Here is a 25297-nt window from a genome sequence, read left to right on the forward strand (position 1 = left end):
CCTTCCCATCCTAAAGTATCTTTACTGTGTTTGGATGAGCACAGAGAAAGATGTGGATGTATACATGTCAGATTGAGATCTCTCTCTCTCTCTCTCTCTCTCTCTCATAATACATACCTATATATGTTATATATAATATATATATATTATATATTGATATTGATACAATTGATACATTGCCCCCAGGCCTTTTATTTTAGGTATTTTCAAGCCTAGAGAAAAAGAACAAATAGTACGTTGCACACCTGTATGCTCTTCACTTAGATTGTTAAGCTTTTCTACATCTTTCCCTCTATCTCTCCATTTATACCTTTCTTTGCTTTCTCCTTCCTCCTCCTCCTTGCTCTTCTTCCTTCTCCTCTCTCCCTTCTCTCCTTGTTCTTTTCCTCAACTATTTGAAAGAAAGTTGCAGATGTCATGACACAGGACTCCTAAATATTTCAGCATGGATCTTAAAAGTAAGATTGTTTTCCAACAAAATCACAAAACCAGTATTACACCAAGGAAAATTGACAGGAATCTCATAATATCGTCCAACATACTGTCCGTATTTCAAGTTTCCTTAGTTTCGCTAAGTGTCTTTTTATATCTGTTTATCTGTTTGTTTTTTTTAACACCACCTATGGTCCACTTAGAGTTTACACGTTGCTTTTATTTATTTCTCTTTATTATCTTGCTCTTTTTGTATTTCGTATCATTAACTCTTCATAAGAGTGAAGGGCAGCTGACTTCCAGAATGTCTCATAGTCTAGATTGGAAGTTTCAGTATTGGTCCAGTCAAGTCTCTTGGGAAAGGAGGTGGAAAGATAGGGGTTGCAGTTGGAAAGCAATTTATTTTGAGTTGGTGATTTCAAATATGGTGCACTTAGTGAACACTAGATGATTTTAGGGTTTGACTCTGGGACTAGGTGGCTAAAGTGAAAGAATAGGTAATTTGAAATGAGATCCAAAGAGCTGAGTGGCGAGGATGTTACCTGGGTCATACTCATGGTGACATGAGTTAGGGGAAGGAAGGAAGGTTCTTCCTTCCAGGTGACATAAATTCTGCATCTTCCAGGTGACATAAATTCTGCAGCGAATATTGGGTTGTTAAAAGAGATGTCGATAGATGACAGAGAATTGGGGAAGACTTTTTTGGCCAGCTAAAATAAGCCTCAAGGAAATAGAAGTTTCTCCAAGGATTAGAAGAGGTAATGTTCTAGAAGTGACAGTGGGTCTCACGGAGGTATGTGAAGGTTGCTGGAGAAGTGAGGTCCTTGAGGTCACTGAGGTTTTCAGTGAGGCAAGGAGATAGATGGAATGTTCCATGAAAATACTGAACCCTCAGTAGACCTGAGTGGTAATCATGAAGCGGCAGTCTCAGAAAACATTGTGGAGTGGCCTAGAAAAGAGTTGGAAGAGGTGTTTTGGGGAAGTGAGAGTGGTTAGATCAGCTGATGTTCCAAGGATGAGAGATGGCCAGAGAACCTAGGCCTTCTGGTGATGGATGCAAAATCCTTGAAGTACCTGGTAGGAAGGTGAACCCTTGGGCTCAGAAAAGTGGTTTCTGAGGCATTTTGAGGGGGCTTGATCTGTAACTTCATCTAAATAACCTCTATTTCCTTTCTTTGGCTGTGCTATCCCATACTCCAGCTATGTGTGTCATGGCTCAGGTAAGAGCTTTCTGAACAGGTTCTCTGTAAATACTCTTTGTCTGCACCAATCCATTCTTTGGTTTGAACAGCATAAAATTTAAAGTATAATCCCAACCCTGCTTAAAACCCTTTAATATTTCCCTATTGCCCTCATGTGACTCTTTGGTCATTTACACAACTTTGTCTCATGCTCTTTTTTTTTTTTTTTTTTCCCTTCCTTCCTTCCTGCTTCACTGTTGTTTTCATTTGCTGGAATGCTCAGTCCTCTTCCCACCCAAGGACCTTCATAGTTAGGCTGTAGTCTAAGCAGTTATAACAAAGAGAATGAAAAATACAGTGACCTGTGAAAGATAAAATTTAACATATTTACCATGTCATAGTCCCAAAAGGAAATATTGTCAAGGGCTGGTAGGGAGACTTGGATTCACAGCAGATGGTTTTCATTTGGGGGCTCCAGAGTGGCTGCTTTTATGCCCATCATCCAGCCTCAGCAGGAAGGTGGCAGGGGCAAGGGGAGTTCACACCCATTTTTTTTCAGGGCATAACCTAGAAAGCACCCTTTATTTCTGCTCCCATCCTATTGGCATTTAATCACATGGTCATACCTATCTGCTAGGAAGATGGACAATGTGGTTGATACCAAGGTGGCCATATACTAAGCTAAAAAGTAGCATTTCTCTTATTACAGGAAAAATAGACTAGATATTGGTGGATGATTAGGGGGAATAAGAATATATACATGTATCTGCTTATTTGTGGAAACACACACACATACACAAGAGCAGAGCTAATAAGATGGTGGACCTATAGGGTGTACCTCCCAGATCCTCATCTGGTAGAAATGATTGGGGGATGGGAAATGAAGTACCTGAGATAAAGGAGAGAGGCTTCTCCAATTATACTTTTAGAATTCTGACATTAACATTTCCAAATAAAATTATTGACATTCTGGGGGAAAAGCTCTAAATGGAATACCAACAGTGGACAGAATTTTATGAATAATGTACTGATGGAGGGAGAGAGAGAGAGATTAAAAAAACTAGCTTTAAATAACTTTTAAGCATATTTTAACTGCATATCCTCAGGCTTAAAAACAGTAGAAGCAAACATCGAACTGTAGTTAGTAGGTTTGTTTTTCTTAGTTCATGGGTTAGCAGTTCTGAAACCAGTTTATGTATATTCTGGGATTAAGGAAATAAATACATGGATTGTGGATAAGATGAGTGACATTTCTTCTTGTCAGAGAAAGAGGTTACAGATGGGGAAATGGATGAGGATTTCCATTCTAAATGTGTCCTATGTATTGAGTTGAAATTGGAGGTATCAGTGGAAACTCATGGTTTTTAACATATATTGAAAAATAACTGTATAAATGTGTTACTGCACATGTGTGTGTATATACACAAATTCTGTAGCTCAGGGTTTCTTTAGCAATACTGACATTTTTGGGTAAACATTTTTTTATTGTGTGTGCAGGAGGGTATCCTTTGCATTGTAGGATGTTTATCACCACTCTTGGCCTCTACCCACTAAAAGACAGTAGCATTTCCTCAGTTGGGACAACCCAGTATTTCCAGACACTGCCATATGTCATGAGGGAGGGGGGCAAATCACCCTCAACTGAGAACGACTGGCCTGCTGAGAGGTCATGGAAACATTGGCACCCATAGCAATGAGCATACCAGGAACTCAGATCTTATTTTTTAAATACCTTTGTCTCATAAATGGAACCACTACTCCATGATAAAACGGCTGATTTCTGGAAGAGCGTAAGATGAGCCTGAAACATCTTGTATAAGAAAGTAATCAAGTGCTCAAAGATGATATGTCAAAAAGACACAGGAGCCAGCTCTATGGGGTTTCCCACTGGCCAATCTGGGAAAACTTCAGCAACAAAATAAATAATGTTAGCGATGGATTAAAGCCCATGGAATAAGACAAGAGCCTGTGGGTCCATACTGATATAAATAGATAAGAAAGATAAAAGAGGCAAGAGGCACAGCTCTTCTCCACAGCAGATTTTTAACTTATAAATATAGAAGAATCCCCATGGGGTAAACACCAAATTGTCTAGGGTCAGAATCATCAATGACAGATGCTAAGATAAGTGGGTGAAAATATGATGAGAAACAGGTATTTGCATAGTTTCATAGTATATCCCCAGGTGATGCTAATTAATTACAATGGGAACTATAACACCTTTAAAATAGACAAACCTAGCAATTTACCCAAATGATCACAGTTAGCATCACTGGTAATGGGACATATCAACATCTCATGCCTCTTGAGGTATGATGCACTGAAAATAGCACATCATTTCTGTGATGTCCTTCTCCAAAATGTATAACATGGATATAATCGTGAGGAAACAGCAGACAAACCAAACTGAAAGATAGTGTACAAAATAAATGGCTTGTACTCTTCAAAAGTGTCAAGGTCAAGAAACACAAAAGTGGATCAACTTACCTAGATCAAAGGAAACCAAGGATACGTGGCAACTAATGTAGGATAAGTTCCTGGACCAGAAAAAAAAAATGTTTTTCTTTTGTCATAAAGGTCATAAATGAGACAGTTGATGAAATTTGAACAAGGTTTGTAGATTAGATGATGATACTGTTATCAATGTTAATTTCCAGACCTGGTCATTGTACTGTGATTACATGAGAGACTTACCTTGGTTTTAGGAAATACACCGAAGTGTGGAGAGGTAAAGACATCCTGTCTTTGGCTTACCCCCAGATGTTTAAGAAGAATTGTGTGTGTGTGTAAAGATAAAAAAATATGATAAATAAATGATAAGTGAATAAATAAATATTTGGGGTAAAGGATATGCAATAATTCTTCCTACTATTTTATGAGGTTTTTTTTTTTATAATTCTGAAATTGTTCCAAAATAAAAAGTTTAAAAAATTAGGTGAAGAGGAGCATGTGTCCCCTCCTCCCAAACCTGAGGAGTTTTATTTAAGGAATAAAAACAGATGCATTTGTGATGATATATTATTTATCTGATAAATTCTAAAGGATAGAGGGCTTAAAGAAATTGTTTTGTGAAGGACAATTTACTGTCTTGTTGGATAACTGCTTAGTTGTTCAAATAATTTTTTTCCTAAGCGGATTGTGAGCTTTTGTTAAAAAAAATCTTGAGAGCAAAGATGTAATTTGGTTAAAGTTAATTTCTGAGTCCCCATGAAATAAGCAGTGACTTTTGGCCTCTGTTTGATCCTGGCAGTGTGTGCAGCTAACGTCTGGCCAGTGTTTTGGAAACAGCAGGTAGTCAGGAGAAAGCCGCTCCTAGGGGTCGTCTCTTCTGTGGCCTGGTGGTGATTTCCCATACAGATGGGACCTTGTGAACTTTGGTAGAGGTCATTTTCAATTCCCTGTCTAAAACCGAGAGCCATAATTTTTATGAGTATGTGATTAATAATATCGTTGAAGTTATAAACTATGTCTCAGAGTACCTCTGCTACCGACTTCTTGTTTGAACAAGGTTGCTTTAAACAGCATTGTCTTTCCTGGGACATGGAAAAAAAGTAACTATGTACAAAATGGTAACTTTCAGATGTGTAGGATATCTCTTGAACAGTCCAGTGATTTGTCCCATTTATCTGTTCTTTTGTGCTTTTAGGGAAGAAAATAGTTCTTTGATTATTCCCCCATTTGGCTTTAGAATCAGTGAATGTACAGTAGTCTTTGGAGTCAGTTGAGGCACCTAGATTTTGGTTGTCTGCCATTAGCCATTGTTTCATCTTCTAGTCCTTCAGAAAGAAAAACATAATGATTTGATTTTGCATAGTAATATGTAATCTTTCATTCAGAGAACATTTAAGGAGAAAATGCTTTTGTGTAGTAATTTTATTCCTGAAACATCATTTAGCAAGATAAAAGTCTGTTTTCATGCTCTATTTACTATTCAAGTAGAAATAGTTTTGAAAGTCCATGCTTCATTTGTGTGCTTGAGTGGCTCTGCTCTTTGATATCCACAAAGTAAATTAATGTTTGCTTATAATTCCTTTGACTTCTCTAAAATCACTTTTTACAACTTTGAATTTGTAATAAAAATACAACATATCATTTATCCTGTAAAATTGCATACATTTTATTTATTTATTTACTTTTTAAATGTTTATTTTTGAGGAAGAGAGTGCAAGTGAGGGAGGGGCAGAGAGAGAGAGAGAGGAAGACAGAGGGGTCAGAAGCAGGCTGTGAGTTGAGAGAACAGAGCTCGATTTGGGGCTTGAACTCATGAACTACAAGACCATGTTGTGAGCCAAACGAAGTTGGATGTTTAACCAACTGAGCCACCTAGGCACCCCTTTATTTTTATTTTTATTTTTTTTAAAGATTTATTTTATTTTTAGAGAGCACACAGGAGTAGGGTAGAGGGGCCCAGGGAGAGATAATCTCAGGCAGGCCCTACTGTCAGCGTGCAGGGACCAATGTAGAACTCGATCCCACAAACTGTGAGATCATGACCTATGCCAAAATCAAGAGGCAAACGTAACTGACTGAGACACTCAGGTGCCCGAAACTGCATACATTTTACTAAAAAAAGTTTTAAGTTTGTTTATTTTGAGGCAGATAGGGGCAGAGACAGAATCCGAAGCAGGCTCTGTGCTGCCAGCGCAGAGCCTGACCTGGAGCTCGAACCTATGAATCTTGAGATCATGACCTGAACTGAGATTGAGAGTCAGGTGTTCAACAAACAGCCACCCAGGCGCCCTGAAACTGCATACATTGTAATTTTTTGATGTCCTCAATCACAAATTGATCACTATCAGAAAACAATCTTAATTTTTGTTCAGATGATCATTATTTCTGAAATTTTATGTTCGAGTTTCCTGAAGACAGTCTGATGCTGTTTTGACTTCAGCCTCACAGAGGAACAAGAAAATTTATACTATCACTAGGTTGTAACAGGAGAGCCAGTAAAGTTAAATACAAAATATGAAGTTTGTAATTAAACACTATTATTTTTATTTAACTGGAGGGAGGAGGGAAGGACAGAAATTCTGAAAGTTAGATTGCCTTTCTTTATTACTTTTTTTTAAATGTATATTTATTTTGAGAGAGACTGAGAGCATGAGCAGGCTTCCCACTGTCAGTGCAGAGCCTGACACGGGGCTTGATCGTGTGAACCGAGAGATCATGACCTTAGCCGAAATCAAGAGTCAGGCACTCAATCAACTGAGCTATCCAGGTGCTCCTAGATTCTACATTATTTACAATTTATCCAGAAGCTTACAAATGGAAACATTTTGAAATACTAAATTACACCTAAGAACACTTTTTTTTTTTTTTTGGAAATGAAATTCCAGCTGCACCCTGAGCTTCGTACTTTCATCCTTTCCAGTCCCTCCTTTAGGATGTTTTCTTCTTCGAAACTTGAGTTATTATATAGGGACAAGCTACATACTGCTGGCTTTGTCTTGCATTTCTGTTTCTGGATTTCTTCATGTGGGCATCTGCCCCCATGCGTTCTGTGTTGTGGGTGGCTCCGTTCTAACGGACCTGTTCTTCTGAACTCTAACCACAGGGATACCATCAGTCTACTCTCCCAGGCCTCTCCAGTTGAACTTGCCCAAAGTAAATCACATGTTTCCCTCTTAACCTGTTTCTTGTCTGTAAGTGGGGTCTTCAGTCATGTAGCATGACAGAGCCAGAAGGGTGCATGTTGTGATTGACTCCTCTCCCCTATTCTTTTTTTTTTAAGTTTTTATTTTAATTTTTTCATTAAAGTGTTTGTTTATTTATTTAGAGAGCTCAAGCAGGGGAGGGACAGAGAAAGAGAGAGAGAGAGAATCCCAAGCAAGCTTCACGCCATTAGCACAGAGCCCAATGTGGGGCTCAAACCCGTGAACCGTGAGATCATGACGAGCCCAAATCCAGAGCTGGACACTTAACCGACTGAGCCACCCAGGTGCCCCTAAAGATTTTACTTTTAAGTAATCTTTACCATGGGACCTGAACTTACAACTGAACACTTAACTTACTGAGCCAGCCAGGTCCCCCTGTCTCCCCCATTGATGTCCACTAAATCATCATGCCCTCTCTGCCTGCTAAATGTCTCTCCAGTCCATCTGCTTTTCTCCGTCTGTAGTGGCCACACTCTTGCTGTGGTCTGATGCCTTGCAATTTTTCAACATGTCTCCTGCAATTGTCAGCTAATGGTTTTTCCCACTTACACCCTCACCCTTCCCCAGACCCCAGTCCACTAACAGCCTGCATGGTTCCTGGAGCTCAAACGTAGTTGTTCCTGCCCTGCTTCAACTGTTCTGGTTGCTCTCAAAGAAAGGTAAAACGTTTGCATGACTGTCAGACCTGGACGACTGTCAGACCTGGACCCCCCCCCCCCTTCCCCCGCCCTTGGACTTCTTAGGCACACAGCTCTCTCCTTTGCTCATGCTCTTTGGCCACGGTGCCCATCTTCCAGTTCTCTCCACACAAATACCTGGTGGTGTCCAAAACAACATGAGAATTCTTTGTTCCTCCCTTATATTACCCATCTTTGTGTCCTTCTGTGTCTTTCTCTGTTTCTTTTCCCAGCTAGGATGATTTGCGTAAGTCACAGATACTTCTCTCTTCCTGGAATGCCACATCTGTTGTTGCCTATGCATAGAAATCTCTTCTGGCAAGCCATTCCCTTTCCTTCTTCAAAAGCACTTTAGTTTTGTCTGTTTGTAAAACACGCATCAAAGGGATTCAGTTCCCTTTCACAGCCTGACCTCTTTCAAGGAGTCTTTTATTTTAAATTCGTGCCTACTGCGTTTGGCTTTCTAAGCACTCGTAGCACGTTGCTTTCAGTTGCTCTTCATTTTCATCTACCCGAATATCACCTATAGTAGACGAAGATGTCACATTTTTGCAATGATTTGTGAGGTATACTTGTGTCATCAGATGAAGTTTCTTACACCTTCCAATACTTTCCTCGTAGAAATACACATAATTACAACAGCCCTTCAACGCATGAGTGGTTGAATATTGGCTAAGTCATTACCCACAGAGCAAGGTTGGGATAACTGCATTACCCACAGAGCAAGGTTGAGATAATTTGTTTGGGGCATGTGCTATGCAAGATACTTATTAGGTCATTGTCTGTATGTGATAACTTCTTCCTTGGAAATTTATGTAGCTAAAGGAATACCATTAATATTTTAATTGGGAACTTTCTCTAAATGTTTTGAAGCAGTTTGGATAGATTGAAAATTGGCTTTTATAAAGTTTTTAGGCACTTGGTATTTTCTGAGTGAGGAACAGATAATGCTCAGATTTTTGCACATGTTTGCTAACATTGTCTAGTATAAAGATATGCATAGAGAAATGCCTAGTTGGTTGGCTCAGAAATAGGAAATCATATTGGAAAGTATGCCCTTCTCCCCCATATGTATACATGAGAGTACAGGGTAACCTGCCTTAACAAAGATTCTTAAATACAGTAGTATAAATAAGATAGAATATTATTTACTTCTCATTTAACTGGCTGGCTGGTCTGTGCTGATGGGGCAAGCTTGTGTCTTGTGGTTCTGTGGTCATTTCAGGAGATCCTCCCTCCCCCCTTGCCAACATGTTGCTCTGTTTCACCTTCATTTCCAGAGCTGAGTTCCTGCCATATCAGGAAGCCCATAGGAAGAGGGAGGAAAGGAAGCCCAAGTAATTATTCTTTTCAAGTAAACGAGGCTAGAATTGGGCACATCACTCTAACTTCCAGCCCCTTGTCTGGAAATCAGTTTGTCAGGTCCAGCTGTAGGACAGACAGGAAAATAGAGTCTGTGTCTGTGGAGTCTTTTGTTCTGCTAAGACTCTTGTTACTGTGTACAAAATGGAAATCACATTTTCGGTGAAACCCGCAGGCTGTCATATTTTTAAACATATATTACTATTACAATTTCTATTTTACTAAACTTTAGATATACGATTCATTCTCTCTAGATCACAATTTCTTAGTTTTAAGTCTCTTTTCTTTGTAATTTGCTTATTCTGTGACTGGTTACTGAAAGTTCCCCCAAAGCAGGTACCATAGTGTTACAGTGTTTGCTCTCATATTTTTTCCTGTGTGTGATATCTAGCTGCCACATGACCAGTAGGTTTAGAATAAATGTTGATAGGTGTAGACTAATTTGCTCAGAATATCAACATTGTTAAAAACCTTATAGCGAATGTCCACAACCTTTCTCAGGGAAGGGCTAGAGTGTAAATAGCTTAGACTTTTGTGGGTCATATGGTCTCTATTACAACTGATTGACTCTTGGAGCACACACACTGTATGTAAACACTGCTGTATTCCAAAAAAACTCAAGGGGCGCCTGGGTGGCGCAGTCGGTTAAGCGTCCGACTTCAGCCAGGTCACGATCTCGCGGTCCGTGAGTTCGAGCCCCGCATCGGGCTCTGGGCTGATGGCTCAGAGCCTGGAGCCTGTTTCCGATTCTGTGTCTCCCTCTCTCTCTGCCCCTCCCCCATTCATGCTCTGTCTCTCTCTGTCCCAAAAATGAATAAACGTTGAAAAAAAAAATTAAAAAAAAAAAAACAAACTCGATATACAAGAATAGGGGGTGGTCTGATCTGTGCGCCGAGTTTGCTAAACACCGCCTAATAGGATGGCTATGTTCTCTGGATAGAGAGGTGTAAACTACTTTTGAGGAACTGGATTCCTATAGGATATGAAACTGGAAGTTGGGGAGGGAGGTCAGTGCTGAGGCTTCAGATCCAGTGCATCTGCCCTCTGATGTGTTTTTTTTTTTAAAGTTTGTTTATTTTGGGGAGGGGGAGAGGGAGGGGCAGCAAGAGACGGGAGAGAGAGAATCCCAAGCATGCTCCACACCTGCAGCACAAGCCCAATGTGGGGCTCGAGCTCCCGAACTATGACATTGTGACCTGAGCTGAAATCAAGAGTCAGATGCCTAACGGACTGAGCTGCTCGGGCTCCCATGTCTGATGTTGATTAACTACACATTGTCTTCTGCTGTGTATCGGTTCTCATGTGAAAGGATAATAATGAGCACAACACTGATGCATGTTCCTGAGTGCCTGGCATTGCCTTAAGCATTACCTCATTTGTACCTCATGACAGTAATGCAAAATAGGTCCTGCTGTGATCACCACTTAACAAATGAGGAAACTAAACATTTGAGAGGTGAAGTAGCTTACCCAAGGTAAGAGGTAGATCTGGTACTTGAGCCTGAGGTTCTGATTCTTTGCTTACTTTGGAATTATTATTTTTTAAAATTACTTATTTTTTTGGTAATGTTTATTTTTGAGAGAGAGAGACGGACAGAGTGCAAGTTGGGGAGGGACAGAGAGAGGAGACACAGAATCTGAAGCAGGCTCTAGGCTTTGAGCTGTCAGCACAGAGCCTAATGCGGGACTCGAACCCACGTACCGTGAGATCATGACCCAAGCTGAAGTCAGGCGCCCAACCGACTGAGGCACCCAGGTACCCTACTTTGGAATTATTTTTATAAAAATGAGCACTCTACAAGACTTGAATAGCCTGATATTTCTAGGTTTGTTATGCAGCAGAATTGTATGATGAGGACTGTGCTGTCTGAAATGGTATAGACGAGTATGGAAGTGGGTGAAGAAACTGGAAGGAATTAGCAAACCTCTCATGACTTCAGCTCTATCATACTCCAGTCCCCTGCTCCTCTTGTGGAAGCCTGATCGAATTCCTGCTCTCCCTGGATTTGACATGCCTCTCATCCTCCCTTTTATTCCTCTTTACATCTTTGTAATCTGCGTGACCAAGATCAAATACTCCGTTCATAAAGCCCTTCTATCTCACAGAACTCTCCTGATACCTTTCGAGTCCCTGTTGTGGCAGTTAGCTATTGTAACATAACTTTGTAGTGGTCCTTGTGTTCCAGACTCAGTGTTTCCTGCTGGATCACAAGCTGTTCTTTTCTTTCTTTTCTTCTTTTTCTTTTTTTCCCCCCTCCTCCTTTCTTACTACTCATTGACGTATACTTGACATGAAATGAACTTCTCGTATTTATTCAGTTTGATGAGTTTGGACATACGTATTCACCTGTGAAACCACCACCACAATCAAGATGCTGAACATTTCTATCACCTCCAAAAGTTTCCTCATTGCCTTTGGAATCCTCGGTGTCTCTACCCCTGTCCCAGTGCAACTGTGTGATCTGTTTTCTGTCACTGTAGGTTTTTTAGCCTTTTCTGAAATTTTATATTAATGGACTCCTACAGTAGTCTTTTTAAATTCGGCGTAATTATTTTGAGATTCATTCTTGTGTTTTTAGTAACCCCTGTCTTTTTATTGCTAAATAGAATTTCATTGTATGGACAAACCACACTTTGCTAATTCATTCACCTGTTGATGGACATTTAGATTGTTTCCAGTTTTGACCATTGTAAATAAATTAATAACCTATGTGTATAAGTGTTTGGATAGGTTACCTAGGAGTGACTTGTCTGAATCGTATGTATGTATAACTCTTTAAGAAACTGCCATGCAGTTCCAAAGTATTTGTGCCATTTATATCCTCACCACAGGGTGTGACAATTCTACTGTTTCACATCCACACTGATATGTGATATTTCTGTCTTCTAACCTTTAGCCACTTAAATTGGTTTTGGGGGGCATCTCATTGTGTTCCTTTGATGATAGCAATGTTGAACAACTTTTTAAAAAAGAGTTTTAGGGGCGCCTGGGTGGCGCAGTCGGTTAAGCGTCCGACTTCAGCCAGGTCACGATCTCGCGGTCCGTGAGTTCGAGCCCCGCGTCGGGCTCTGGGCTGATGGCTCAGAGCCTGGAGCCTGTTTCCGATTCTGTGTCTCCCTCTCTCTCTGCCCCTCCCCCGTTCATGCTCTGTCTCTCTCTGTCCCAAAAATAAATAAACGTTGAAAAAAAAAAAATAAAATAAAATAAAAAAAAGTTTTATTTATTTTTGAGAGTGCACAGGTCGGGGAGGGGCACAGAGAGGGGGCAGAGGATCCAAAGCGGGTTCTACGCTGACAGCAGTGAGCCCGATGTGGGGTTCGAACTCGCGAGCCCTGAGATCATCACGACCTCAGCTGAAGTCAGACGTTCAACCGACTGAGCCAGCCAGGCGCTCGGAACAACTTTTCATTTGCATATTTTCTTTTGTGAAATGTGTTCAGATCCTTTGCCATTTTTTACATTGTCATCTTACTCTGCTGTAAGCATTCTTTATATATTCTGGATACAAGTTCTTTGTCTGATATGTGTGTTGTGCACGTTTTCTCTGTCTGTGGCTTACCATTTTGTTTACTTAACTGTATCCTTTGAAGCAGACTTAAATTTTGATGAAGTACAGTTTCTTTTTTTTATGGCTCATGGTTTTTGTGTACTACCAAAGAATCTATTGCCTATCTCAAGATAACAGATTTTTCTCCTACATTTCCCATAAGTCTTGAAGTTTTAGGGTTTACTGTTAGGTTTGTGATCCAATTTAGGTTAATTTTTGTGTATGGTGTGAGTTATAGGGCTGAAGTTCAATGTCCTTTTTCCCAAATGGACATGTTAGTACCATTTACTGAAAAGACATTTGTTTCCCTACTAAATTGACTTGGCAATCACAAGCTTCTCAGGCTTACATTTAGTATTTTATTGCTACCACAGATTCAGACCTTTTTTGTTGTTACTTGAAGTTAAGGAGATGGATAATCTTGCCTGGTTCTTGCTAGATCATAAGACACAGATGATAAATTTCTCTAGATAGTAAGACTTAGATTTTTAACTGACTCTTTGTTCTCTAATTCCATCTGATATCTTTTTATTTTTAGGTGTTACACATAATATTGCATTGCTCCGAGAGGTGATAATCAACTCACGTTTTATAGAAGGAGACATCAACACTAAATTTCTTTCTGATGTGTATCCTGATGGCTTTAAAGGTTTGTGTGCATTGAAGTATTTTACTGTATTAAAGTTATTTTATACTTTATTATAATGTATAATTTTTCTGTTTTGAAATTAAGGCCTCTGGTCTATACTGTACTTGATTTATTAACAGAGTATCCTAGACTATTGACATTCATGATTTTGAGTATTCATGAATGACTCATGAATGTGCAGTAATCCATAATTTTGTTGAGTGAGAAATTCAACTGTCATGAACATTTTGGCCTCTTTTCTCTGCTGCCTTGCTATATATAGTTGAACCTCAAGCCCCATCAAGGGAAAAGATCAGAATTATGTTTTCAGGATTTCCATATGCTTTTATGTCTGCTTGGCTAATGCGTCTTATGATGGTGATGTGTCATGAAACAGTAGGCAGAAGCAGACAACAGGTGAAAACTTGAGGGAACTTTTAGAGCAAACATGCTTGCATACATACATTTGTGTAAATGTCTATATGTGTACATAGATGGTGTTGGATCCCATTATGGGGAAGAAAATGGCATTTAAAATTTCTAATTGAAGTTGATTACTATGTGCTCTACATTTAGCATCAGAAAATGTTACACATTCTCAAAGGAACTCAGAAATTTACTTAAAACTTAACATTGCCATTTTCCATGATAAACTTACTATATTACATTTCTGTTTTGATAGGGGATTATCAGCATGGACAATGTAATTCTATCCATGCTTATACAAGATAGGAACACAGTTTTAAAAATTGTTAGAAGTTGTTAGAAAGGACCATTAGCAATTATTTCATCTCATCCTTTATTTTTGCATGTGAGGAAACGAAAGCCCAGAGAGCTTGATGAGGTTAAATGACCAGTAGTATAATAAAGCCAGAAGCTGAACTTAGTTTCCACCTCCTGTTTCAGTACTCATTCAATTGTGCTAGGCTTCAAAATCACAGATCATACAGGTTTTCAGAGTATGCTGTATGTTGTTGTTGTAGAATGCCTGTAAGCACTTTAAAAGTATACACCTAGCTTTGCCCTTCTTAATGTGGACCTCTCATTGTCTTTCCTCACATTATTCTCAGTTCAGTCCTTCTCTGAATGGCTACTATCGCTTGTTTTTCAGATTACTCTGTTTCCTCCTTCCTATTTTTCCCTACAGCAGGTATCTGATATTTTAAACTGTATCATCTCTGATTGTTTGATATATGTGCCTGAAAGAGACAGCAGGAAGTGGCCACTGAAGTTAATCCAGGAACTTCTCCATATGTTTGAGCCTGGGTCATTTTGTCCCTTTGGGATTACCCGTCTGCTTCCCATCTGTCCAGCTATCCTAGGCACTGTTCACAGGCGAGGACGTGTTTTTATGACTGCATTAAAATTTTCTATTATATATGTTTATTATCCCAAATATATTTGTGGACTGGAACAGTGTTACTAAAGGTTCTGAGGTTGACCTTTGGAATGAATTACTGTGACTAAAACCAAAAAATAGGATGCACAGGAATGTATTCTTCATATCTGCTTATTAGAGTCTCAGGTTGAAAAGCTGCTGTGCATTTATTTGAAAAATAAATGAAAACTGGGGAAGATGTTATTTTGACTCTGGAGTAAAGGGAAAATGAGGAAGAAGTTATTTTAGGAACTATAATTTCAGTTGGCCTGTAATGAACATTTTGGACTTTTTTCTCTTTTGCCTTGCTACAGTTTAACCTTTAGCCCTGTCAGAAGAAGATATCAGAATTATTTTTCTCTTCTGGAAAGCTGCAGATTTTTAACAAAAATTGGATTCAACACAAGTAATATACCACTAATTACACCTTTTTCTTTTCCATTTAATTTAGTCAAGTATTTCTATTCCTTTAAAAGCGGTGTAACCAAATCAGTATGAGTTGCTCCTTGGTGAGTCACAGGCAGACACCACACCATGGTTTCTGTTGCACAGATCTGTGCAACAGGATAATGAAATAAAGGGAACTTAATTTGCAGCAAATGAGGAGATCATGGGGAATAACTTCCAAAGCTGTGACTCTCTGGGCAAGGGTGAATGGGTTCCCTTTATTTAGGGTTAGGATGAATATTTAGATAGGGAGCTTTGTCATTGTATGTAAAGGCAGGCATAAGGTCTCATATGTGCCATAAGGAAATATACCTATGTATACATTGTTTGTTATGTAAATGAGGCTTGTTCCTCCTTTGGTGGAGATTTTAGTATAATGAGGTAAAGGTAACTGTCAGTCATTCCACTGCCCATCTGTGCAGGTGCAGGTTGAGGGCAGGGGGTGGTGGCATGGTTAGTTTTAAACTGGTCTGGTTGGTCTGGCTGGCTGGTACTCTGGGCAGTTGTTTTGGTTTCCATCACTGAATATTATCCCTATAGGGTCTTTTGTCTGAGTTAAGAGATACGCTGGAAAGAAGAGTGTAAGGAAAAATGGGGACAGGTTGGTGAGCACAGGCAAGTGGGGAGTAAAGGTCGTATCTTGGGGTCTAGCTGGTGATAGTGGTAAAATGAAATTTGGGCTGTAGCATTGCCTTTGAGAATTCAGTCATTAAAATCATCCAACAAATAATTGCTGCAGGCTCTAGAAGAAAATGGAAAGCAAATAATATATTTTCCCTGCACTTAAGGAGCTTACATCACACGGTAATAAATATGTAAAGAACTAACCGCTACAGGACAAAAGAAGGGCTAAATGAAGATATAAGCAAAGTGTCTTGAGCACAGAGAAAAACCACTTCCGATTCAGGGAATCAAGGATGGCTTCCAGGATGAGGTAGCATTTAGACCATTGCAGCACTTCCCCAAGAACTATTCTGGGGCACTGCTCATCTGTGCCCAATCCATCCTCTCTGATGTGATGCCGGTAGTTTGAAATCAGCCTTGGAGAGAGTATTTACAGTGAGGAAACTGTCAAAACCTGCACTGGTGCATTTCTTCTTCCTTCACACCCGAGTTGATTGTTATTTACCAGCATACCAGCGTCTGGTCCTTTGACCTGACTTTACAAAGGAAAAGGTTTACCATGTAGGGAGGAAGACCTAGAACAATCGCTGAGGACAGGTGGTGCTGTGTTAGAACTCCTGTGAGTCAAATGACAGAGTTTGCTAAAAAATGGTAAGAACATTTAAGGACATGAAATCAGAGGAGAGAGACTTTAATAAAGTATAAAAACTCTGATTTTTAGAAGTGTTTCAGCAAAGCGAAAGGTGGGATGGTCACTTTTAAGAACTAAACTAGTGACCCTAAGGAATAAGGGTCCTATTCCCTTATTCCCTACACTTTTACTACAGGTAAAAAAGTAGAAAGGATGAAATAATTTGTGAAATAAGAGATGTGGAGGGATGATCCAAGAGATTTTGTATGTATATAACAGTTTCATGAAGAAAAGATGGACAAGTAAAGGAAGGTTAATTTTAGAAGAAATAATAAGGGAGATTTTTGTTTCACTGTTCTTGAGAAAGCCTTGATGTGTTGTTGCAAAGATTCACTGAGTTTCAGACAAAATTAATGAAAAAAGTAACTCTTCTAGGAATATCAAGAACAAAAAGTCTTTAAAGCTTCTAGAAAGAAAAAAAAAAGCACCAAGTTATATGCAGAGAATGTAGAATGAGATCATCTTCAGATTCCATAAACTGGAAATTAGAAAATCTTAAAATATCTGATTCATTAGAAAGTACTTAACCCAGGAGGTACTATACCCAACTAACATATCTTTCATTTCTCAATTATGAAAAGAGATTTTATTTAAAAATTTTTTATTTATTTTGAGAGAGAGAGAGAGAGAGAGAGAGAGAGAAGAGCAGAGAGAGGGAGACAGAGAACACCAAGCAGGCTCTGCACTGGTAGCTCAGGGCTTGAACCCATGAAACCATGCGATCATGACCTGAGCCAACACCAAGAGTTGGAAGCTTCACTGACTGAGCCACCCAGGCGCCATGAAAAGAGATTTTAAAATAAAGATTCAGAAATATGTCATTATATATATTTTGAGGAAATTACTGAAGAAAGTGCTTTAACCAATATGAGGTAAAGATGACAGCCAAATTATACCCATTTTTCCCAACCAATGAATTGAAGTTTTTATTACTTTTATTTTTACTATTTATTTATTTTTAAGTAGGCTCCACACCCAATGTGGGGCTTGAGCTCATGACCCTGAGATCAAGAGTTGCTTGCTCCACTGACTGAGCCAGCCAGGTGTCCTGAATTGAGGTGTTTTCTTTCTTTCTTTTTTTTTTAAAGACACAAGCCCATAAGGAAAAAGAGAAGAGATAGTATTCTGGAAAATGAAGAGCCAAAAAATTATTCTTAACTGACTTAGCAACCTAAGAAAGTTGAATCCTAATCTGACAGTGTGAAAAACTGAGAAGTCGCTCATTACCACCATGGAACCCTTTAGTAGTCTTAGCTCCTATTTAAGTTTCAGGAAGCTTGGGAAATTTCTAAAGGTAGGACTATTGGTCTAAAAATCTCTGGAAAAATTTTCCATATCCCCTCCTTCACTCTTTAGAGGAGGGTGGCTCTCTCCTCCACTTTGGCAAAGACTTTGAAGTTCTTCTTTTTGGAGAATAAGATGCCCTCTGCTCCAGGGACACCAGGCACAGTTGGACAGAGGTTTGAGTGAATGTGGACATACTGAATGTGGTGACACCCCATCTCCCAACCCGTCCATGAAGCCTACACACAAAGCAAATGGTCAGCAAAGCCACATCCCAGAAAGAGAGAACATGCATAGCTCAGGATCAGGACATCTGTCAGCATCATTTAAGACAACACTAGTTTGAAAGGGAATCCCCAGATGACTGTTAAAAATAGATGCTAGAACTAAAGCCACTTAGGAGAACACTGATCAGGCTTCTGAAAAACTGGGTCATGCACATGGAGTGATAATTGCATGAGGTTTACAGAGGTATATCACAGACCATGTGGGTGCTACTATGTGATTCGATTTGCACGTAGTAACTACCAACTTAATGAATAAGGACGGGAGAGCCTAAATGTTGTTTAAAGTTTGGGGTTTTTGTTGGAAATTCTCTCCCCACACTCCCCAACTCCCTCAAAGGCTAAGAAGGTGAGGGCTAATTGTGAAGAGGAAGTTTTTCTCCTTTTCTTTCACAAATATTTACTGAACCCATTAGGTAAAAGGTAGTGTCTAGGGTCTGACACTAATAAATACTGAAGAGTATTTATTATTATTATTTTTTAACGCTTATTTTTGAGAGAGAGAAAAAGCATGGGGGAAAGACAAAGGATTCGAAGCAGGTTCTGTACTGACAGCAGAGAGCCCGATGCAGGGTTCGAACTCACAAACTGTGAGATCATGATCTGAACCAAAGTCTGATGCTTAACCAGCTGAGCCACCCAGGCGCCCCCTGGAAGGTATTTCAAAAAGCGTAAGGGTTTTTAGAGCTGCGCCTTTTTCCAACCATGTCTTCTGCAGAGAGTATGGTAGAGATTTCAAGCCTTAATGCTCTTGAAGGTTTCAAAAGATGGGTTTGAGAAACCCTTAGAACTCCTCCCAGGCTAGGGTTCTAACTTTTACATGGAGGTGAGTTGCTGCTGTTGAAGATGGCTCTTGCTAGAGCTTGTGAGGCTGCATCTGTCCTTGCATGCCAGGCTGGAAGTTCTTGGTCTTTCTGCTTCACTGTTCGGACCCCATGGACTGCCAGGGTCATGCTTGTGAATCTTCTCAATCAGGGTTGGCAGAGGTGAAAAACAAGGGTCAAGTTGCAGTGCTCTCTTAGTTTACCTTCACAGTTGAGAAAGGGATAAGAAGAATCTAAAAGAATTTAAATACACTTTGCGTCCCAAAGTTCTGGGTGCTTAAGATTCATCGGTAAGCAGAAACACTTGCTGCCCGCATGGGGTTTACAATGCCAGGAGTTAGCAGGCAGCATGGGTCCTCACCCCCCTCACCACAACTCTGTAGGTGTTTTCAGATGTGAACCCACTCACGGTCGTCAGTACAGCGCACTTGCCTTAGCTTGTTCACCTACAGCTGGGAATTGAATGCAGGCGTGTCTCATTTCAACACCAAACCAGCACACCAACCCCCCTTACCCGAGCTGCTATACTCTTGTCTGGATTTAGAACAGCCTTCTCATAGCCCTCCCTCCTGCCACCATTGCACTTTGTAATTGATCTTCGCCCAGCTGCCAGAGTTCACTTTTAGAACCAAATCATATCTTCCCCCTCCCTTACTTTGAAAGCCCTCAGTGAATGAATGGCTAAACAAATAGCAGTATATCCATGCTATAGAATACTACTGAGTGTGAGAATGAAAGAAACTGATTCACTCAAAAGCATGGGTGAATCTCAAAAATATTAGGTGCAAAAGAAGCCAGACACGAAAGAGTACTTACTCTCTGGTTCCATTTAAATTTTTTTTTTTTTCCAACGTTTATTTATTTTTGGGACAGAGAGAGACAGAGCATGAATGGGGGAGGGGCAGAGAGAGAGGGAGACACAGAATCGGAAACAGGCTCCAGGCTCTGAGCCATCAGCCCAGAGCCCGACGCGGGGCTGGAACTCACGGACCTGACCGCGAGATCGTGACCTGGCTGAAGTCGGACGCTTAACCGACTGCGCCACCCAGGCGCCCCTCTCTGGTTCCATTTAAATGAAACTAGAAAAGAGTTTAATTGCCTGAGGTCAGGGAAGGAAAGGAGGTCCAGAGGTGTTGATTGGAAAGAGATGCAAAGGAGCATTTTGGAGTAATGGAAAATTTGATATGGATTGTTGTGGTGTTTATATGGGCATACACATTTGTCAAAACTCAATTGCTTATTTAAAATGGACCCATATATTGTATGAAAATTGTACCTCAAAGTTAAAAAAAAAAAGTACCTTTGTTAATGACATCCATTACAATTAGAATAAAATAAAAAGTGATGGCTTACAAAAAAAGTAGGTGCTAAAAAGGTGTTGGGTGGAAATTCAATAGCCTTTTTTTTTTTTTGACAATGTATGTATTTATTTATTTATTTATTTTTCCAATATATGAAATTTATTGTCAAATTGGTTTCCATACAACACCCAGTGCTCTTCCCAAAAGGTGCCCTCCTCAATACCCATCACCCACCCTCCCGTCCCTCCCACCCCCCATCAACTCTCAGTTTGTTCTCAGTTTTTAAGAGTCTCTTATGCTTTTCAATAGCCTTTTCTAATTAAAAATTCTTTGAAATAAAAAAATTAAATTAAATTTGATTAAAAATGTACTTTATGAAAACTAAAAAAACCCTAGTTTTAAATCATGAAATGCTAAAAAAAATTTCCCTTAAAATCAGGAACAAATGAATTCTGTAAAGTGACTGTTATTATCAATCATTTTTATTGCTTTGGAATATCAAAAAGACCAAAAAAAAGTTGGTTTAAATATTTTGAAAATAAGAAAATTTTTTTTCCATATATAATTGTGTCCCTAGAAAACCCAGAAGATACTACTAAAAATTTCTAGACTTAAAACATGTCTGTCAAGGTGACTGAATGCAGCAAGATAAACATGCAAAGTTAGTATCTCTTCTCTGTGTTAGAAAGAGCCAGTTTGAAATGAACCCTGTTCATATTAATTGTAGTGTCTTGTAAAATAGTCAAGAGAAATTTAATAGGGAAGACATAGAACCTATAGGACTCTGTAAGCTGTAAAAATATTGTTGAGGAGAAACAAGATGTGAACAGATGGGAAAACATCAGTTATTTTTTGTCTTTCAAATTTTTATTTAAATTCAAGTTAGCTAACACATAGTATAGCATTGGTTTCAGGAGTAGAATTTAGTGATTCATTGAATACCCAGTGCTCATCACTTAAGTGCCCTCCTTAATGCCCATCACCCATTTAGGCCATCTGCCCACCCAACTCCCCTCCAGCAACCCTCAGTTTGTTCTCTGTAGTTAAGAGTCTCTTATGGTTTGCTTCTCTTTCTGGTTTTATATTTTGTTTTTCATTCTCTTCTCCTGTGTTCATCAGTTTTGTTTCTTAAATTCCGTATATGAGTGAAATCATATGGTATTTTTCTCTGACTGATTTTGCTCAGCATAAAACACTCTAGCTCTACCCGTGTTGTTGCACATGACAAGATTTCATTCTTTTTGATGGCTGATCAGTATTCCAGTGTGTGTGTGTGTACGTACACACACACACACACACTCACATACACTACATCTTCTTTATCCATTCATGAGTCCATGGACATTTGGGCTCTTTTCATAATTTGGCTATTGTTGATAGTGCCATTATAAACATTGGGCTGCATGTAACCCTTTGAATCACTATTTTTGTATCCTTTGGATAAATACCTAGTAGTGCAATTGCTGGGTCTTGTGTAGTTCTATTTTTTTACTTTTTGAGGAACCTCCAAACTATTTTCTAGAGTGGCTACCCCAGTTTGCATTCCCACCAACAGTGTAAGAGGGTTCCTCTTTCTCCGTATCTTTATCAACATCTGTTGTTTCCTGAGTTGTTAAATTTTAAACATATCAATTATTGTTTGGGGACTCAAACAATCTATCTCAGATTGATGCAGATTTTATGTCATTCCAGTGAGATTCACAAGGTGCACTACATTAAATGATTTAAAAGATTATATGTATTCTTAAATTTCTGAAAATAGCAAATCATGAAGAATGATAGAGGAAAATTGGCCTTCCATGTTTTAAAATGTATTGCCAAGCCTCTGGATCTAAACAGTATGATATAAAGTGGAGGAATGGGGGTAGGATGCCTGGGTGGCTCAGACAGTTAAGTGTCTGACTCTTAAATTCTGCTCAGGTCATGATCTCATGGTTCGTGGGACGGAGCCCCACGCTGGGCTCTGCACTGACAGCAGAGCCCACTTGGGATTCTCTCTTTCCCCTCTCTCTCTACTTCTCCTCCCCCGGCTCATGCTTTCTCTCTCTGTAAATAAACATACATTTTGAAAAATAGTTTAAGAAAGGAAATACTTGAAAGAAAACAACAAAAAAAATGGATAAGTATGTCAGTGTAATGGAATAGGGAGCTCATAAACAGAAATTAGTATATGTGGGAGTTTTTTCTCTTACTCTATATGAAATGTTAGAACTTTAATTTATGCCAAATTAAAAAAAATGAGTCCCAGGCAAAGATTAAATGTAAAACATAAAAACAATTAGAATAAAACTGAGGAGTCTAGTTACTATCTAGACATTGGAGTGATCTTTTAAAAGAATAGTGCAAACATTTCTAATGAAAACTAATGATATGACTGTGTTCTGTAAAATTTTTCTGTACAATGTTCTGTAAAATTTGTTTCTGTTTGGTAAAATACTAAGTGCTAATTGAGCATATGTAAAGAATTCTAATTGGTCCGTAAACTTGAAATTGAAAGCTGTTGTAAAAAAGTTTTCTTTTTAAATTATTATTGTATGGTCAGTGTCAATTAAATGGCTAAAACATAGATTATTTTTAGATTTCATATGTCAATCACAAATTACTTGATGAAATTTCAGACATTTTGTAATTAAAAAAATTACTATGTCTATATTATACCTTGGAACTTATGAGGATAGTAAATACAACTACTTTTTAAAAGCTAAAATGAGTATTTTTATATATTATATATTATTGTATACTATATGGATCTATATTAGACTATAAGCATACTCTAATATTAATGTCTTGTTTTGAGCCATAGTATGTTTTTTTTTAATTTTTTAATTTTTTAAAAACTTACATCCAAATTAGTTAGCATATAGTGCAACAATGATTTAAGGAGTAGATTCCTTAATGCCCCTTACCCATTCAGCCCATCCCCCTCCCACAACCCCTCCAGTAACCCTGTTTGTTCTCTATAAGAGTCTCTTATGGTTTGTCCCCCTCCCTGTTTTTATATCATTTTTGTTTCCCTTCCCTTATCTGCTTCGTCTCTTAAAGTCCTCATATGAGTGAAGTCATATGATATTTGTCTTTCTCTGACTAATTTTGCTTAGCATAATACCCCCTAGTTCCATCCACGTAGTTGCAAATGGCCAGATTTCATTTTTTTGATTGCTGAGTAATACTCCATTGTGTGTATATATATATATACACACACACACATATATATGTATACATATATACATGTATATATGTATGTATATGTGTGTGTGTATGTATGTATATATATATACCACATCTTCTTTATCCATTCATCCATTGATGGACATCTAGGCTCTTTCCATACTTTGGCTCTTGTTGATAGTGCTGCTATAAACATGGGGGTGCATGTGTCCCTTCGAAACACCTCACTTGTACCCCTTAGGTAAATACCTAGTAGTGCAATTGCTGGGTCATAGGGTAGTTCTATTTTTAGTTTTTTGAGGAACCTCCATACTATTTTCCAGAGTGGCTGCACCAGCTTACATTCCCACCAACAGTGCAAAAGAGATCCTCTTTCTCCGCATCCTCGCCAACATCCGCTGTTGCCTGAGTTGTTAATGTTAGCCATTCTGACAGGTGTAAGGTGGTTTCTCATGGTGGTTTTGATTTGTATTTCCCTGATGATGAGTGATGTTTAGAATTTTTTCATGTGTCATTTGGCCATCTGGATGTCTATTCATGTCTTTTGAAGTGTCTGTTCATGTCTTTTGCTCATTTCTTCACTGGATTATTTGTTTTTTGGGTGTTGAGTTTGATAAGTTCTTTATAGATTTTGGGTACTAACCCTTTATCTGATATATCATTTGCAAATACCTTCTCCCATTCTGTCAGTTGCCTTTTAGTTTTGCTGATTGTTTCCTTTGCTGTGCAGAAGCTTTTTATTTTGATGAGGTCCCAGTAGTTAATTTTTGCTTTTGTTTCCCTTGCCTCTGGAGATGTGTTGAGTTAAAAGAAGTTGCTGTGGCCAAGATCAAAGAGGTTTTTGCCTGCTTTCTTGTCGAGGATTTTGATGGCTTCCTGTCTTACATTTAGGTCTTTCATCCATTTTTTTTCTTTTTCTTAATTTGTTTTTTTAATGTTTATTTTTGAGAGGGAGAGAGAGAGAGTGCGTGAACAGGGGAGGGGCAGAGAAAGAGGGAGACACAGAATCTGAAGGCTGCTCCAGGGTCTGAGCTGTCAGCACAAAGCCTGATGTGGGACTCCAACCCGTGAACCACGAGAACATGATCCGAGCCAAAGTTGGATGCTTAACCAACTGAGCCGCCCAGGCACCCCTTTTTTTGAGTTTATTTTTGTGTATGGTGTAAGAAAGTGGTCCAGGTTCATTCTTCTGCATGTCGCAGAAGTTTTCCCAGCACCACTTGCTGAAGACACTGTCTTTATTCCATTGGATATTCTTTCCTGCTTTGTCAAAGATCAGTTGGCCATACGTTTGTGGGTCCATTTCTGGGTTCTCTGTTCTGTTCCATTGATCTGTCTGTTCTTGTGCCAGTACCATACTGTCTTGACGATTATAGCCTTGTAGTATAGTTGAAGTCTGGGATTGTGATGCCTCCTACTTTCTTTTCTTTTTCAAGATTGCTTTGGTCATTTGGGGTCTTTTCTGGTTCCATACAAATTTTAGGATTATTTGTTCTAGCTCTGTGAAGAATGCTGGTGTTATTTTGATAGGGAGAGCCATAGTATGATTATATAACCTCTAGTCAAAGACTGTCTCAACATGGCTCTGATATTAGACCAAGTCCTTTACATTTTTATGTCTTTTATCTCACAATTTATAAAAGATACCATTTTAAGAAAAGAACTAAAAAAAACCGTCCTTCAGTTTTTTGGGGTGTGTGCAAAAGAAAGTGATTATGATAACGAAAATCATAACCTTTTATTAGAGATGGTATGATGACTTGTGGTTTGTGAGTTTGAGCCCTGTGTTAGGCTCTGTGCTGACAGCTCAGAGCC

The 25297-nt window shown here is 39.0% G+C and overlaps 1 protein-coding gene across 9 annotated transcripts in view; it reads left to right on the forward strand.

Annotated features, from left to right (window-relative positions):
* PCCA (propionyl-CoA carboxylase subunit alpha) overlaps nt 1-25297 on the forward strand; it is a 416136-nt gene that overhangs the window by 206978 nt on the left and 183861 nt on the right. For all 9 annotated transcript variants that reach the window (XM_045481124.1, XM_045481175.1, XM_045481160.1 and 6 more), the window contains one exon: nt 13392-13502. In XM_045481124.1, coding sequence (XP_045337080.1) covers nt 13392-13502 — 111 coding nt within the window. The remainder of the gene's footprint in view (nt 1-13391; nt 13503-25297) is intronic.

Source organism: Leopardus geoffroyi, chromosome A1 (assembly GCF_018350155.1).
Source record: "Leopardus geoffroyi isolate Oge1 chromosome A1, O.geoffroyi_Oge1_pat1.0, whole genome shotgun sequence".
Lineage (NCBI taxonomy): Eukaryota > Metazoa > Chordata > Mammalia > Carnivora > Felidae > Leopardus > Leopardus geoffroyi.